This window comes from Mauremys mutica, chromosome 3 (genome assembly GCF_020497125.1).
Source record: "Mauremys mutica isolate MM-2020 ecotype Southern chromosome 3, ASM2049712v1, whole genome shotgun sequence".
In the NCBI taxonomy this organism is placed as follows: Eukaryota; Metazoa; Chordata; order Testudines; family Geoemydidae; genus Mauremys; species Mauremys mutica.
In genome coordinates this window covers 65,144,094-65,161,455 of record NC_059074.1, presented here as the reverse complement: position 1 = coordinate 65,161,455, position 17,362 = coordinate 65,144,094, and the positions used below count along the sequence as shown (strand labels likewise).

At 42.6% G+C, this 17,362-nt stretch overlaps 1 protein-coding gene across 3 annotated transcripts in view; it reads left to right on the top strand.

The window, feature by feature from the left end:
- The window catches only part of UBE3D (ubiquitin protein ligase E3D), a 120,073-nt gene that overhangs the window by 36,495 nt on the left and 66,216 nt on the right, over window positions 1-17,362 (top strand). For all 3 annotated transcript variants that reach the window (XM_045009651.1, XM_045009650.1, XM_045009652.1), the window contains exon 8: window positions 7,246-7,415. In XM_045009651.1, the coding sequence (XP_044865586.1) occupies window positions 7,246-7,415 (170 nt within the window). The remainder of the gene's footprint in view (window positions 1-7,245; window positions 7,416-17,362) is intronic.

Here is a 17,362-nt window from a genome sequence, read left to right as displayed (position 1 = left end):
CACAGTAGCAGGACTGTATGGGGAAGCTAGCACTGTTTTTTCTTAGGTTTTCATTACGCAAGCTGTAACTGTTCTGTTAGTAAAGTATGTTGCTTTCCAGGGCTGTCAAATGGACACTGTTGATAAGTTCTAAATCTACTTTATTTTTAAGTATTGCTGAAGCATTTTTTTTCTTACCAATGGTTCAATTCAAGGAAATTTGGGAATCCAGACAATGCACAGGGAAGAGAAAAATCTATGTAGTATCCATAAAATAGCTGGCAGCTCAGGTCGAAATACACAGATATATTATCCAGAAATAACATGCATAAATGCTCAGAACACAGACTGAAATTGAGACTGTTCATACAGGTCAACAACCACGTCAGAAATAAAATAATTAATGCTGGGGAAAAGGAAAATGCTGAAAGAAAATAAACAAGTTAGTTCAGAAAATGACAGGCTGAGAAGATGCAGAAATTTCTCATAAACAATAGTGCCTTTCCTCCAACATACTCAAACATCAGTACAAATCTGTTTGATCTTTGCTAACATGAGACATGCTTTGACGAAGTGGTGGTAATCTGTGGCTTTTGTCCCACAGTATTACAATGTGTAAACAGAAGCACTTCTCCTATGGATCCAGCTGCCGAGTGAAACTGATTAGTAATCTCTAAAATAGGGTACAAAAGAAACTGTGAAAGGAGTAGATGTATGTTGACGGTATATCCTCTAGATTAGAGAGAGAGATGCTATTCACTTTCTACTCCTGGGGTAATTCTGTGCCAAAACATTAAAAAACCTGTGCACAATCTTTTTAACATTTTGCAAAATTCTGCATATTTTGTCAAAATAACACAATATAATCATGCCAGTTTCAGTTATTTTGGTAATTTATTTCAAAATGCCTTTCAGCAAGTATGTCTGTAACAATAACAACAAAGTTTCAGGAAATGTATTTTGATAGATTCCTTGCTAGACATGTTAATACAGAACTTAACAAAATGTATTTCCCGTACCCCTCAGAAGCAGTGCAAAGGCTTGGGGGAATCAGAGGTAATTGTGGGGCTGAGAGAGAGGGAAGTAAATGCTGGGAAGGAGCCTGGGAGTAAACCTGGAGGGTTGTTGGTGTGGGTGAGAGAAGTATGGAACAGGTTATTTTGGGGGAGGGGGATTGTTGGGGAGCCTCCCCCAGAGAAACCCTCGCTGACCCCTGGCCTCTCCCATTCAGTCAGGAACATCTGCCCCCATCGCCATGTGTCCGTGGACCCCCGTTCAGCCACCCTGTTCCCATGTGGCCTTGCACTCCTATTCCCATTCAGCCCCTCCCCCAGTCTGTCCCCCCCACTAGCCCTTCTGAACCCCACTCTATATGCCCCTCCCTCCCCCCCGCTATATCCCAGGCCACTGTGAGGAACGCAGCCAGCTGCTGGCTGCTACTGCCGGTGAGTCTGCTGCTCTCTGTTCTGGTGCCACAACAGCCCCTGATGGGCAAAAGGTGTAACTGCAGCACATCATAGACTCAGACTTTAAGGTCAGAAGGGACCATTCTGATCATCTAGTCTGACCTCCTGCACAATGCTGGCCACAGAATCTCACCCACCCACTCCTGTAACAAACCCCTAACCTATGTCTGAGTTATTGAAGTCCTCAAATCGTGGTTTAAAGACCTCAAGGTGCAGAGAAGCCTCCAGCAAGTGACCCGTGCCCCACGCTGCAGAGGAAGGCGAAAAACCTCCAGGACCTCTGCCAAACTGTCCTGGAGGAAAAATCCTTCCCGACCCCAAATATGGCGATCAGTTAAACCCTGAGCATGTGGGCAAGACTCACCAGCCAGCACCCAGGAAAGAATTCTCTGTAGTAACTCAGATCCCACCCCATCTAACATCCCATCACAGGCCATTGGGCATATTTACCTGCTAATAATCAAAGATCAATTAATTGCCAAAATTAGGCTATCCCATCATACCACCCCCTCCATAAACTTATCAAGCTTAGTCTTGAAGGCAGATATGTCTTTTGCCCCACTACTCCCCATGGAAGGCTGTTCCAGAACTTCACTCCTCTAATGGTTTGAAACCTTCATCTAATTTCAAGTCTAAACTTCCTAATGTCCAGTTTATATCCATTTGTTCTTGTGTCCACATTGGTACAAAGCTTAAATAATTTCTCTCCCTCTCTGATATTTATCTCTCTGATATATTTATAAAGAGCAATCATATATCCCCATAGCCTTCTTTTGGTTAGGCTAAACAAGCCAAACTCTTTGGGTCTTCTTTCATAAGACAGGTTTTCCATTCCTCAGATCATCCTAGTAGCCCTTCTCTGTACCTGTTCCAGTTTGAGTTCATCCTTCTTAAACATGGGAGACAAGAACTGCACACAATATTCCAGATGAGGTCTCACCAGTGCCTTGTATAACGGTACTAACACACCTCCTTATCTTTACTGGAAATACCTCGCCTGATGCATCCCAAGACCGCATTAGCTTTTTTAACAGCCATATCACATTGGCGGCTCATTGTCTTCCTATGATCAACCAATACTCGAAGGTCCTTCTCCTCTGTTATTTACAATTGATATGTCCCCAATTTATAACCAAAATTCTTGTTATTAATCCCTAAATGCATGACCTTGCACTTTTCACTATTAAATTTCATCCTGTTAATATTATTATCCCGGTCCTTCTCTGTATTGGCAATACCTCCCAGCTTTGTGTCATCCGCAAACTTTATTAGCACAGTCCCACTTTTTGTGCCAAGGTCAGTAATAAAAAGATTAAATAAGATTTGGTCCCAAAACCGATCCCTGAGGAACTCCACTAGTAACCTCCTTCCAGCCTGACAATTCACCTTTCAGTATGACCCGTTGTAGTCTCCCCGTTAACCAGTTCCTTATCCACCTTTCAGTTTTCATATTGATCCCCATCTTTTCCAATTTAACTAATAATTCCCCATGTGGAACTGTATCAAATGCCTTACTGAAATCGAGGTAAATTAGATCCACCGTGTTTCCTTTGTCTAAAAAATCTGTTACCTTCTCAAAGAAGGAGATCAGGTTGGTTTGGCACGATCTACCTTTTGTAAAACCATGTTGTATTTTGTCCCAATTACCATTGACCTCAATGTCCTTAACTACTTTCTCCTTCAAATTTTTTTCCAAGACCTTGCATACTACAGATGTCAAACTAACAGGCCTATAGTTACTCGGATCACTTTTTTCCCTTTATTAAAAATAGGAACTATTTTAGCAATTCTCCAGTCGTACGGTACAACCCCTGAGTTTACTGATTCATTAAAAATTCTTGCTTTATGGACTTGCAATTTCATGTGCCAGTTCCTTTAATATTCTTGGATGAAGATTATCTGGGCCCTCCGATTTAGTCCCATTAAGCTGTTCAAGTTTGGCTTCTATCTCGGATGTGGTAATGTCTACCTCCATATCCGCACATTAGTGTACAAACATCTTAATTTTTGCTATTTGGCTTCACTGACATTCTTTACCCGATTAGGCACAGACATTCTACCACCAGTATCACCTATTAGACTGGTATCTACACTACTCTTCCTCCTTATGTCCATTCTCCTACCCATGGCTGTATACTTTCTTACTTTGTTTTCTTCCCTCTCGGTGTTAAATTCCGGCATGGAGATTACCTGGACATCTCCCAACTATCTCCCCCAAATTCCTAGTTTAAAAGTAGTTGTGCCAACCTCCATCCTAGAAGTCTATTTCCCTCCTTACTCAGGTGAAGTCCATCCCGAGAGAACAGTCCTCTGTCCATGAATGCTTCCCAGTGGCCATACATCCCAAAGCCCTCCTTACAGCACCACTGCCTGAGCCATCTGTTGATTGCCATAATCTTGTCACACCTTTGTTGCCCTTCTCTAGGAACAGGCAGAATCCCACTGAAGATCACCAGAGCCTCGATTTCCTTAAGCGTCTTCCCCAGCCTGGCATAGTCTCCCTTGATACATTCCAGCGAGAATCTAGCTGTATCATTTTTTCCCACATGAAGGACAATCAGCGGATTCTTTCCCGCTCCCGTTAGGATCCTTTTCAGCCTCAGGTCCACATCCCGTATCTTAGCACCCGGCAGACAGCACACCCTTCTGTTCTCCGGATCAGCTCTAGTTACAGGCCTGTCTATTCTTCTCAGTAAGGAGTCCCCAATCACGTAGATCTGCCTTTTCCTGGTGATGGTGCGATTCTCCGGTCTATCCCCTGTTCCCTCTGGCTGCAAGTCCTCTCAATTTCTATTGTCCCTTGCAATCCTCCGCAATCCGTTCCGTATCCTCCTGGGGCTCATATTTGGTGGTGTTGTCTCCATTGACTCTTCCCCTCTTCCTGTAGGACTAGCTGCTCTTTTCTTCTTCCTTGCCCTCTCACCTTCAGCGACCACCTGCTGTGCCCCTTCTTCATTTTCCAACTCTGCAAACCTGTTCCTGAGCTCTATTTCTCCTTCACTGGCCCATCTTTTCCTTTGCCTGGTTCTCTGTCACATGCGTCCACTGTCCACTTTCCTCAGCCAGCAGTCTCCCCTCAGAGTTCTTTGGTCCTGCTTCCATATGCAAGTCTGAGCTTTTCCCTTCAGCCTCCTCATGTCTTTGCCCCATCATCTGCTCGAACCCCCTTCTAAACTCAACCAGAGTTTCCACCTGCATCTCCAATCCTCGGATCTTTTCTTCCATCAGCTCTATCAGGCGGCACTTCATGCAGATGAAACTCTTTTCAGGTACCCCCTCCAGGATCATGTACATGCCACAGCTTCCAAATGCAGTCATCCTCATTGTGTCTTCCACTGCTGCCTCTGTATCGGTCATAGCCCTCCCACCTAAAACCTGTTAGTCCAGGAAACACAAACCAAAGCAAACCACCACCACCTACAGCAAAACAAACCCCCAACGGGCACCAGAACACCGGCAGACCACCACCCACTCCCTTCACTAGCCTGTCTATTCCTCTGCCTAAGTCTCTTAGTCTCCCCCGCAAACTCCCACTGAAACTTCCCTGTTTACAGATCTGTTTGGTGGCTCCTGTGCTGCTGTGGCTGTCTATGGTAAAATGTATTTTCTGTGGAGAAAAAAAATCTTCTAGAGATATGAATTCTGTGCTTGTGCAGTGGCACAGAATTCCCCCCGGGAGTAATTTTCTGAAGATTCTAGAAGGACTCTAAAAGGAGAAGGGAGAACATATGTGGTGAATGTTAGTGTTTGTGAGTAAGGGACTTGTATTATCATAGAATCATAGGATTGGAAGGGACCTCTTGAGGTTATCTAGTCCAGTCCCCTTTACTCATAGCAGGACTAAGTATTATCTAGATCATCCCTGACAGGTGTTTGTCTAACCTGCTCTTAAAAATCTCCAAAGATGGAGATTCCACAACCTGACTAGGCAATTTATTCCAGTGCTTATCCACCTTGACAGTTAGGAAGTTTTTCCTAACATCCAACCTAAATCTCCCTTGCTGCAATTTAAGCCCATTGCTTCTTGTCCTATCCTTAGAGGTTAAGAAAAGCAATTTTTCTTCCTCCTCCTTGTAACAACCTTTTATGTACTTGAAAACTTTTATCATGTCCCCTCTCGGTCTTCTCTTTTCCAGACGAAACAAACCCAATTTTTTCAGTCTTCCCTCCCGGGTCATGTTTTCTAGAACTTTAGTCATTTTTTGTCACTCTTCTTTGGATTCTCTTCTATTTGTCCACATCCTTCCTAGAGCTAGGCTTAGTACAAGTAGCTAGTGTATAAAGTATGTCTCCTCTTTCCCTGTCTCCTCCCGAGACATCTTTGAGAGTGTGTCTCATTCCTTCTTTGCAAAAGCCTTGCTACAGTGTTCTAATACTGGGCCTCTGACAAACTGCAGTAGTTGTGCTCAGTTATATCAAATATTAAGTGTTATCTGGTGTGAACAAACCTGTTAGCAGGGGCTGCAGTAAGTCTATCACCAAACTTAATTTAACTAACACGGCTGCTACTCTGAAACTTTAATTTAACTTGTGTCTTAACTTAAGGTCACCCAGGTCTCCAAACGTGAAAGGCTAGCATGAACTACTAACCAGTAGCAGCACTTAATTCCTACTTTTATAAGTGCACTAGATACTGTGTATGAGAGTCCAAAGATACATCAAAGTGAGTGTTAGGATTATTTTCTTAGCTGCTTTCATTAAACTTGACTGCCAGTTCAAAGAGCAACTAGGTCTTTGGGGAAGAACAATTGGAATTCCTTGGAGGACAGTACAAAGTAATACGTTTTATGAGCGACATACAAAGGAAACTGAAATAATACACTCAATGAGAGCGAAAAAATTCTTTTAGCTCACCTGTGAACGTTAATTCCATTTTGGCAATTCATGTCTCTACTGCCATGACCAAGTGAATAGATGAAAAGGGGAGAGACTTGAATGTTTTTTTGTACTGTGCCTAGCACAACTGTGCGTTGTCTTGTTTGGGGCCTTGGGGTACCACAACACAAACATTCAGTGATTGGATTAATAATAATAATAATAGAGTGAAAAGAATTGAGATTTCTCAAAACTTTCCTTTAATTTAGACTTCTAGCACTTTTGTGCCAGCAATTAGTATGGAGAAATCTAATTCCCATTATCAGATCTTTTTATTAGTTTTATTTTCCAAACAAGTGTTGGCTAGAGCCTTTGCCACTCTTGGTAATTGGGCCTGTCTCATCTAATGTGCTACCCATTCCCTCTCTGTTTGTTTTAGCTTTATCCAATCTGTTTTAAATACTCTCTCTTTCTCTCGTTCCTTGGCTTTTCCAGTGGGAAATTTCTCAGCTGCCGTCCTGTCTTCAGGACTAGACTGTTTCAACACAATTTGCTTGACACATCACTGAAATATAAAATTAGAAAAATCATCCATTAGCTACCGGAACAATAGTTTTTGGCTGTTTCTTCTTTTTCTAGCAGAGGGAACATGCTACTGCCACAAAGGAAATGCAGATTCATAGTTCTGTTGCTCCTAACACAGATCACAAGAAATTCTGCATCATTTATACAACCCTTGATTTATCTCCACTGGAGCTTACAGCACTTTGAACACTTAAGATTAGTTAACATAAAACGTTAATTCACATCCATTAAAGATTTGTTAGAATCTACTTTTAAATTGTCATACTCTAGTAAACATCAAGCTTCATGATTTATGTGGCCTAATGTCACCTATTCATAGCAGGTCAGGTTTAAATCCGGAGTAACAGAACAAGTTAAAGCTGCTGGTGTATTCTATAAATAAACTATTCTCTATCCACAGATGTGGCTTTTAAATTCTGACACGTTATTGGTGGAATCTATGGGAAATTCAGCATCCAGCAGTGTTTTTACATTGTTTGAAGATAATTTGAGGCCTGATTCCAAGTCTTCAGGCACATGGAATGCAGTCAAAGTTCTTTATCATCCCTGCATTAAAAACAGGAATAAGGAGTAAGTATCAGCTCTTCTTTTATGGAGTTCCGTTCTTTGTTTGGGTTCACAGTCCATAACAACAGTTTCTCTAATGAGTTACAGTGTTTCTCTAATGAGCCTTCTAGGTACACTTTAGACCAGGGGTGGGGAACCTTTTTTCTATCAGGGGCCACTGACCCACAGAAAAAATCACTTGTGGGCCACACACAGCCCCGCAGTGGGGAGGGAGGCGGAGGCTCGGGGCTTCCCCTAGGCTCTGGGGTGGGGTTAGAAATGAGGAGTTCAGGGTATGGGAGGGGGATCTGGGCTGGTGCATGGGGTTGGGGTATGGGAGGGGGTGAGGGCTCCAGCTAGGGGTGTGGGCTCTGGGGTGCGGCTGGGGATGAGGTGTTTGGGGTACAGGAGGGGGCTCTGGGCTTGAGACAAGGGGGTTAGAGTGTGGGAGCAGGCTCAGGGCTGAGGCAGGAGGTTGGGGTGTGGGTGGGGGTGCAGGGTCTGCGAGGTAGTTAGAGTGTGAGAGGGGGTTCCGACCCGGGGTGCTGGCTCCAGCCGGGCGGTGCTCACCCCAGGTGGCTCCTGGTCAGCGGCACAGCGGCACAGCTAAGGCAGACTCCCTGCCTGCCCTGGCTCCACGCTGCTCCCAGAAGCGGCCGCCATGTCTGGCCCCAAAGCGGAGGGGCCAGGTGGCTCTGCGCAGTGTGCACTATGGGTGCCACCCCCTCAGGTCCTATTGGCCATGGTTTCCGGCCAATGGGAGCTGTGTAGCTGGGGGTGGGGGCAGCGCGCAGAGCTTCCCTGATCGCGCCTGCGCCTAGGGGCTGGACATGGCGGTCACTTCCGGCGAGCTGCGTGGAGCCAACTGGACTTTTTACAGCCTGGCAACCCTAGCTTCGCCCCACAGTGGGGCAAGTCAGTGCTTGCGGCTCCAGCCCCGCCAGCAGGAGCACCAAGGCCTGGCAATGCGGAGACTTGCTGCGGGCCGTTTGAAATGAAGTAGCGGGCCGGATCTGGCCCACAGGCTGTAAGTTTAACCCTGTGTTAAGCCAATGAGAATCTGGTGGCTAAATTCCTGCACCCCACTTTGAAAATGTAGGGACCAGAATTGCGTTATTAATTGAGCTACATTAGTATTACAAAGCAGGTAGCTAATTGTTTTCCTTGACACAGTATAATATGCTCTATTTTTCATGGTTTCCTTTTCATGTTAACTAACCGTACACACACAGCCTGATTCTCAACCTGGCTTCCACCAGCAGAAGCTGGAAGGACCCAGAATGCGAATTCCAAGTAATGGAAAGTCTACCTGAAGCTAGTCAAACACACTGGCACAAGATGCCCACAAACTGCTGCGACATTTGGGGGCCTGGAACTAGCTAGTACAGCTCATAAAGTAGGAAAAGCTGACCAGGGCAGGGGCAGGGCAAACACAACATGTGTCAGTTCAGCACATCTCTTTAGTATCCTCCACCTGCACGACTCCTGTGGTGTCCTGCCCAGAATTGAAAGCTGCTCTCTCCTGGGAAGAATGCCTGTTGGATGGCAGTGGTGATACTTCTGCCTGTCCTTACCTGGTCGCAATCCTACCCCCTCTGTACAATTTGCACTTTGCAATTTTCATCTATCTGTTGCAGCTTCAGTGTTAGTCCTTTGCTCTGAAACGATGCCTTGTTATGCGTACGGTCTGTTTAAGTCCTCTATTTTTAAGCCAAGAGATCCTCAATTCCACATGCTTTTCCTGAAATAGTTACAGTAAACAAGCACGTTGATCGCCTAAATATCCATGAGCAACATATGTAAAAATATAAATGTGTAAGGATACCACTTCATATTCTTGCTAAATAGTAAATTAATAGTAGATTATTTAGTAAGGTGAAAGAGTTTTACAATTAAGTTCTTTTCAAATATGATTTTACAGGTTGTGTGTGTGTGTAATTGTAACTTGCTTTGAATCTAATGGTAAGATTCTTTTTTTTGTTTTTGAATTTCAAACTTAATGCTCTACATTGGTTTTTCTTGGATATGTCCAAGTCTACTAGAGTTTTCACAAAGAAAACATTTGACTTCTGCAGGCTCTGAAGTGTCAGTTATGGAAGAAAAACACTGCCAGTGTAATATTTAGTTAAGGTTGCAATCACGCATTTAATAGCATCATTTTATACTTAAGCCTGTAACTGGTGGTGGATAAAGTTGCTAGAATATTACATTTGCCAATTACTTCAGTGTTTGCACAGCTGACGGAATAGGATTTGTTGGGTAATTTGTATTTCATCTATTAGCTCTATTACGGTAGAGCAGAAAGCATATATGAATAGTGGTTTGGGTTTGGTTTTTTTTTCCCCTTAAACTCTTGAGGAAAAAGTGTTGGATTAAATAGGTATTATAAAACTTACCAGAAAACACCATATCTTGTGATCCTATTTTATAAAAGGAAAATATGAACCTCTCAAAAACTTGTGAGAATTTGTGATATTTATCATGGTATTTCCACTGATGGTATAATGACTGCATCCCCAATATACATAAAAACAATTCAAATACTGAATATTTTGAACATACTCTTCCATCTAATTCATAGAATGCTCAGATACTGTGAGCAGTGCTTATTTGTGGAGAAAAGATCTATTTCCTACAGAGTGATGTGATAATTAAAATTATTAATGCAGAAGGTATTGGAAAACATATTGCTGCGTGTGATATAGAGGCTATTTAGTGGCCCTAAATCTCTGTTATACTAGTCTCATGTATACTGCTTAAACTTCAAATAAGGAATACTGCTGGAATCAGCGCAGTTTCTCAAAACAGAAGAAATTGTATATCAATGACTTGAAATAGTAAATATTTGCATTTTCAGCAGGTTCGCATTTTTTATTCTGTATCCAAGAGAAGATTTGTCTACCGTGGCATAATGCATAGATAACAGCCATATATACTTAATGACTTGCAGTTTGGATACATTGATATCCAAATCCTATTGTGGATTGTTTACAAAAACAAGATTGCACATCATTTAGGGATGCAGAGGCAAAGAAAAATGTCAGAATTTAGAAAAGAGGGAGGTTCTTTTCTGTCAAAGGCTCCATCACAGAACTTTATTTGAGGCCTTACTGCTAGGAGTATGTGCAAGTGTCTCTTTCTCTAGTGGATTGGGTGTAGAAAGTCTATTTCCAAAGATTAATTAGAATTTATCTTTGGGGTTATTCAGGGTACATCTACACAGCAAAACAAAATAAAACATCCACGTGTGGCAGGAGTGGTTTGAGCACTGGCCTGCTAAACCCAAGTTTGTGAGTTCAATCCTTAAGGGGGCCATTTGGGGATTGGTCCTGCTTTGAGCAGGGGGTTGGACTAGATGATCTCCTGAGGTCCCTTCCAACCCTAATAATCTATCATTCTATGAGGAAGTCTGAGAGCAAGGGTCAGCTGATTCAGGCTTGCATTGCAGGGCTAAAAATAGCAGCGTAGACATTCAGGCTCAAGCTGGAGTGCCAAAACCCAGTGAGCGTCTCAGAGCCCAGGCTCCAGCCCAAGCCCATACATCTACACTTCTATTTTTGGTCCCACAGTGTGGACCAAAATCAGTTTTCCCTGGCTCTGAAACTTGCTGCCGTAGGGTTTTTGTTTTACTGTGTAGACGTACCTTCAGTGGCTGCCAGATAGTCATGACTAAGATCTTGGAAAGATCAGCTCTCAGAAACATCAAGAGCAGAAAGAAGATGAGGGGTGACAACCGTAACAATTGTTCCAATTTATCTTCCCTATTAGGGCATTTGCTTTAGTTATTTTTTTTAAATGTGTGTTTTGTCAGTAACTTTAAATAGCACAGTCCGTTTATGGGTCTGGTGTCTGAAGATCTCCTTGTATTTTTTTTTTTTGGAGCTGCTCAATACTTAGGAATGTTACCTTTTTACTATCATTTTTCTCCTCTTAGCATGAGTTGAAATCAGAAGAACTTGGCTTATCTGAGCATGTGTCTAATTGCCCTTCAGGAAACCATGCAGAAAAACAAAACATACAAACTTAACTACCTTCTCAACATCTCTCCTTATTCAGATTTTCAGTGGATATTATTGTGACCTTATTGCTTGTCTTTTTCTTGTCTGAAGACTTCAGATTCCCTCTGCTTTATGCAATCTTTTGTGGAGATTGCATAAAGCTAACTGCTCCACTTAAAATATTTTTAAACAGACAAAAGAAAAACACGTCTGTTTTCTTAAGTCCATAAACCAGGAATTATGAAATACTCTTTGTTTCAGTCTCATACTTAACATCTCTCACTGGTGCAAAAGGCCTGTTGCATGATGTAGACCAGGATTGTCCTTATATGCTGTAGCCCTTTTCATGTATGTGGTATCCCAGAGTGTTCTCTGGAGCCGTGAATTACACACCCATTGTGAATTGACTCTAGTCCTGAAACTTGGACCGTGTTGCTTAGGACTACCTCTGGCTCAGCTGTTAGAATGTGGTGCTATCTGAGCCTTTTAGGCGCACTTTGTCACATTCCCTATCCAGTCATTTTTTGCTACATCTCCCTACTTGGAGCTTCCATGACAGGCGTGAAAACTAGCTATATATAAATATGAGAAACAAACTGCAGTGACTTAGCTAGTGCTTTGACATGTCATGACAGGCACTACATAAGAAGTACTTGTTATAATATTAGTACTCCCAGTCATTCAAGTGTGTCTGGAGACTTGTGGTTTTGTTCTAAGTTGACTAGTATTTTACTGGCAGGTTAATAATAATTTGCACTTATATAGCACTGTAAAAGCAGGTAATTGTGTCCTGGTAATTGGCTGTAGGACTTAGTCTTTGCATTCATGGACTGCTATGTACCCGGGAATCTGTCATCCCCAACTGTTTTCTTCAGTGATCTGCGGATAAGATGAAGAAAATGTCCCCTGAACACGTACTCAAACGCCTTTGCATAACATTTGTTTTGTTTTTTGCTTTTAAAGAGAGTTTGGCACAAATCGTCTTGGAAAATAAAATGAAGGGGGAAAAAGAGACAATCTTCTCTTACTTTTCTACTCATGTTGCTTAAAATTGAGAAAAAATGGGAATAAACTCTATAGCTTTTGTGTTTAAGCACAGTGCACAAACTCATCTAAATTAGACATTAGTGGTTCACTTATGGTTTATTTCTTAAAACATTGACTTGAAAGAGTGTGCTGTGAGAGAACTTAGTAAATATGGAGATGAACAGTAGTATGGTGGGAGGGATAGCTCAGTGGTTTGAGCATTGGCCTGCTAAACCCAGGGTTGTGAGTTCAATCCTTGAGGAGGCCATTTAGGGATCTGGGGAAAAAATTGGTCCTGCTAGTGAAGGCAGGGGGCTGGACTCAATGACCTTTCAAGGTCCCTTCTAGTTCTAGGAGATTGGTGTATCTCCAATTATTACCTTAGTATATTTTTATTTGCTCAGCATTGTTTTTGGTTTCTGCTGATTTGATTAAAGTAGCCATTAAGGCCATAGTCTGAAAATAAATATGGAATACATAATGGAGGGGGGTTGTTGAGTGAGAGAGATTTGCTGGTGGTTGGGAGGGCTCAGTACTTTATGTATAAAATAAAAAAGTGAGAAAAAAAGCTCACTTGCCGGTGTAGTGCCTTCATCTGAGGATTTTAGTTCTAACTAAAATACAGAGCCTAGAAATGTTTCTGTTCTTAAAAGGTAATCACCATTTTAGTTCTTGGGCTGTTTTGTATGAGGCAATCATGGAGCCCAATTATAATCCCATTGAAATCTGTACAGGATACTTTGCAGGAAAAGTAACAAAATCAAAAACAAAGCACCCCTCCTCTTTCCACTAGTTTGAGTGACTTTATAGATGTATGCTTATCCGTTCCATTCACTACATGTTTTTCAGTTACCCTATACAGAAACCCTGTCTAAGCAAAAACATCTATACATGTGTGATGGGGTAGTCTGCCATACACAGTGCCTAGTTGTCAGCCCATCCCACCACCTTGGGGGGTTTGAAAGATCCTATAGGAAGATGTAGAGAGACCTAAGGGAGATAGGAATAGTGAGGAAGCAGTTTTAGGACTGAATAGTGCTTGGAGAGGGAATCCTGTTCCTGTATGTTTCAGGGCCCAGTGTCAGGAGCCTTGCACAGAGGGTGGGGCAAGCCTCCCCTCTCACCCTACGAATTGGGAAGGAATTGGGAGAAAGTGGAACAGCATAAAGCTGCACCTCCCTCATAGCAGGGGAGACACTGACAGGAGAAGGCTGGCCTGGTGAACCTTTGAGATGGGAAGGCTGTTTAGCTGAAGGGAGCAGGCAAAAGTCTTGCAGCTGATTAACTTAAGGCAGTTGACCTGAGAGACAAACTCCAGCTCCAGAAAGAGGACTGAGGGGAAACTCCTGCTTGAAGGATGGAAAGACAGATTATTGTAAGGCCAGGTCTACACTACACCTGTTAAAGTTGCACAGCTATATTGCTGCGGCTGTAGCGCAATAATGTAGACACTTTGTACATCAATGGAAAGGGGTTTTCCATTGCTGCAGTTAATGTCACTCCAAGAGGCAATAGCTAGGATGACAGAAGAATGTTACCATTGACCTATCCACATCTACAGTGGGACTTAAGTTGACCTAATTATGGTGCTCAGGGTGCAAGATTTTTTACAACCTTGAGCGACGTAGCTAGATAGATCTAATTTTTAAGTGTAGACCAGGCTTAAGGCAAAGATGCCCAAGACACAACCCCAGTCCCAGAAAGAGGGATAAGAGGGAACTCCTGTTGAGAGGAGAGAGAGACTGACTATCTTAAGGCAAGGGGCAGAGAAAACTGGTAGCAATTACAATCCTGCTGCTGCAGAGAAGAACCTGAGACTGGCTTTTAGGAAACACTTCCATACCTGGCCTCAGGAGAAGCCAAGATGAACCACAAAGTCAAGGTGAAGGCCACAGAATCTGCAGATCTTGTGATGTTGCTGATGAGCAAGGTAAAAGTAGGAACAGCCCAGGAAAAACAGTGGAGTTGAAGAAATGGTCCTTAGCCACCTAAACAGGCCTGCCTCTGTTCTCGGTTCCAGCCTAAGAACTCTGGATTCCCCTAGCTCTTCGCCAGACCAAGAGGGGAATCGTGGATGCCAAGAATAAAAGAAGCAAAGACCTGATAGAGGCTGGGATTGAAGGTCATTTGATCTTGCTTACTATTTTTTGGACTTTTTGGGTAACCTGCAGGAACAGGAATGGACTGAGCAGTGGCATGGTTGGAATTGAATTTTCAATGTACTGTAGGCAATTAAAGAGAGAGGAAAAACATCATGGCAACAGAAAACATAATATTTTCCTTATAATTATTTGTAGTGCTGATGATAGTCAGGGATGAGGTCTCCTTGTATTGGTATGTAGCAAGGCAGAGCACTCACCGCTGCAGCGCCTCCTGCTGGTTGGTCTGGGAATTAGCTCTTCCAGCTTTGGTGCATCTCCTGCTGGCCAGTGTCTCCCTTGCTGCCGCCTGCTTCTCTCTTTTCTCCACCACACTTTAGTTTAGGCCCCACATCCCTCCAGGCCTGCGGTGCCCCTTCACATGGGCACTGCCCCCTGGCAATACCCCACAATCAGGGGTCCTCCCCTCTCTAGGGAACCCCAATTCCCCAAAGCCCACCTAGCCTCAGTGACCGACTGCCAGTCTTCATCTAGCCCCTTTTCTCAGGGCAAACTAGTCTGAAATGGCCACTCATAATTGGCAAGGGGGCTTGGACCTGCTGCCTCTTCCTGGCCTGGCTGCACTGCTGCAGCCTCAGTACCCCCACAGGCCCTTTTAGCCTGGCCTTTTAGCCTGGCCAGAGTGCCCCAGCTCTGCCTGTCCTTGTCCAGCACTGCTCAGTTTGGGATTCCCTCCTTTAGCCAGTAGCCAGGTCCCTCCCACTCCACCAGTGGAGTGAGACTCCCCCTGCCTAGCTCCCAGCCCTTTTATCAGGGCCAGCTGGACCCTAATTGCGTGTGGCCACACCTGTGGCTGCCTACCCAATTAGCCTCCCTCAGCTGCTTTCAGCCCCAGCCCTCTCCAAGGGCTGCCTTTTAACCCTTTCTGAGCCAGAGCGGGTTCTGTCACACTACATGGTACTGTACAAACACATCGGAAGACGTAACTCCTGCCCTGAAGAGCTTTGTCAAATTTGTATTATTATTTAATACTCTGGATTTGAATTTAGGGTTTCAAATAATTCGCTAATCCAGTCCAAGAATTTACTGGCCCTCTAGAACAGTACTTGTTCCAAAGATACAGTTAGATGCCCAAATACCAGTGGGTATCGTAATACTTTTATTGTGTCTTTTTCAACCCATTCATCTAATGGTGCTTTTTTCCCCCCCCCAGACAATACTGTCAAGTATCTAAATCCCATGTTACATTTTTCAGGGAATATTTTTCCATCATTAGTAGCAGTTAGGCAAGGAAATCTCTTGTATATCAATGGGAGAATAAATCCTTGTAATTCAACAGTAGAACAGTTGCCAAAAATTAAATTCATTTTAATTTTCATTGCATGTACTTTGCTAATGAAAGTTGACCAGAATAATAGTATATTCTATCTCTAATGGTTGATAGGGAGGAAGGAAAAACATTTGTTTAATTCATTATGTGAAAGGATTCACTAAAAGCCTCCTTTGTCTTAAGAAAAAGAAGCAGAGGAAGATGAGTAAGAGAGAAGGAAGAACTTGTTAAGGTACTGGACTGGGATGCAGTTCATGTCTCTGGCCAAACCACTTAATCTTTGTATTTCAGTCCTCCATCTGTAAAGTGAGTATAGAGACTTCCTTTCTGTCTTATCTATTCAGATTGTGAGCTCTTCTGAGCACAGACTCTTTACTGGGGCCTATACGAGCTACTGTTACACAGATAATAAATCTGTTGAAATTACTTACACAGGAAAGATGTGCCATCATTTCTTCCTACCACCTACGAAAAGAGTATTAGAAAATGCTATTGAGTCTTGCTGGAGAAGCATGTTTTGTACCTTCACTCTGATCCTTTCTTATTCAGGTATTTATTGATGAAGGGAATGTTATTATGTGGATGTTCTTCACCTTCCTCTCAGCAGGGCTCTTTCTCCTAAATATCTGCTGTGAAAATGGAAGAAGTTTTCCTGTGGAGTAATAGGTTGTTGGCAAATAACATCTTATACAAACTGCCAGACTGCTGAGAGTAATAATGTTAAACACTGTTGAAGTTAAAGGGCTATCAAAAATAAATGAAGAAAATTGGAAAAATGAAGTTAGCGATGGCAGTTTGACCATGAGCTGGTCTTAGACAATGGTTTTTGAATGGAAGGGTACAGTTAGAGAAAATTACAACTTTCCCTTTACAGGTGTGTGCTGGAAAAAGTTTCATGGTCAAAAAGTTGTTGATAATTTTACTTTCTATTTCCTGTATATATTTAAAATATCTTTGAATTGTTTACAGCTCTGGCACTCATGCTGTATCCACCTTTTTACTGTGTTCTTTTAGCATTATTGTCTGTTTCTCTCTTAAGATTCTAACTGTGACTTCCAGAAATTGTACTAAAGCATGTGGTTTTATTAGCTTCAGACGAGCAGAGTGAGCTAGAAGACAGAGTTTGTGGCTGAAAGTCAGGAACTCCTGAATTCCAATACTATCACTACAATGTTATGATTATATCAAGATGCATGTGCTGTAATTTTAAAATTTGTATTGTAACTGCTGGGTTTCAGTATGTTGATTTATTTCTTTTATTTATTCTGAGAAGGCTACCTCTATCTGGATATCTTGATAATGAGAAACCAGAAATTTGCTCAGTTTTCTCACTTCACTTCCAATTAGTCTTCATCAACTGGGGTATAGTTATCTCTGAAGCAGTTTTCTTATTTACTCTACTAGCTTTCAGAAATCACTGTGCAGTAACTCATCTCTTTGAAGGTTCTAAAGTGAGTTCTAATTCAGTCTGAGTCCTGTTATTTAAATCCTATAATATTGCATGAACTTTTTCCTTTT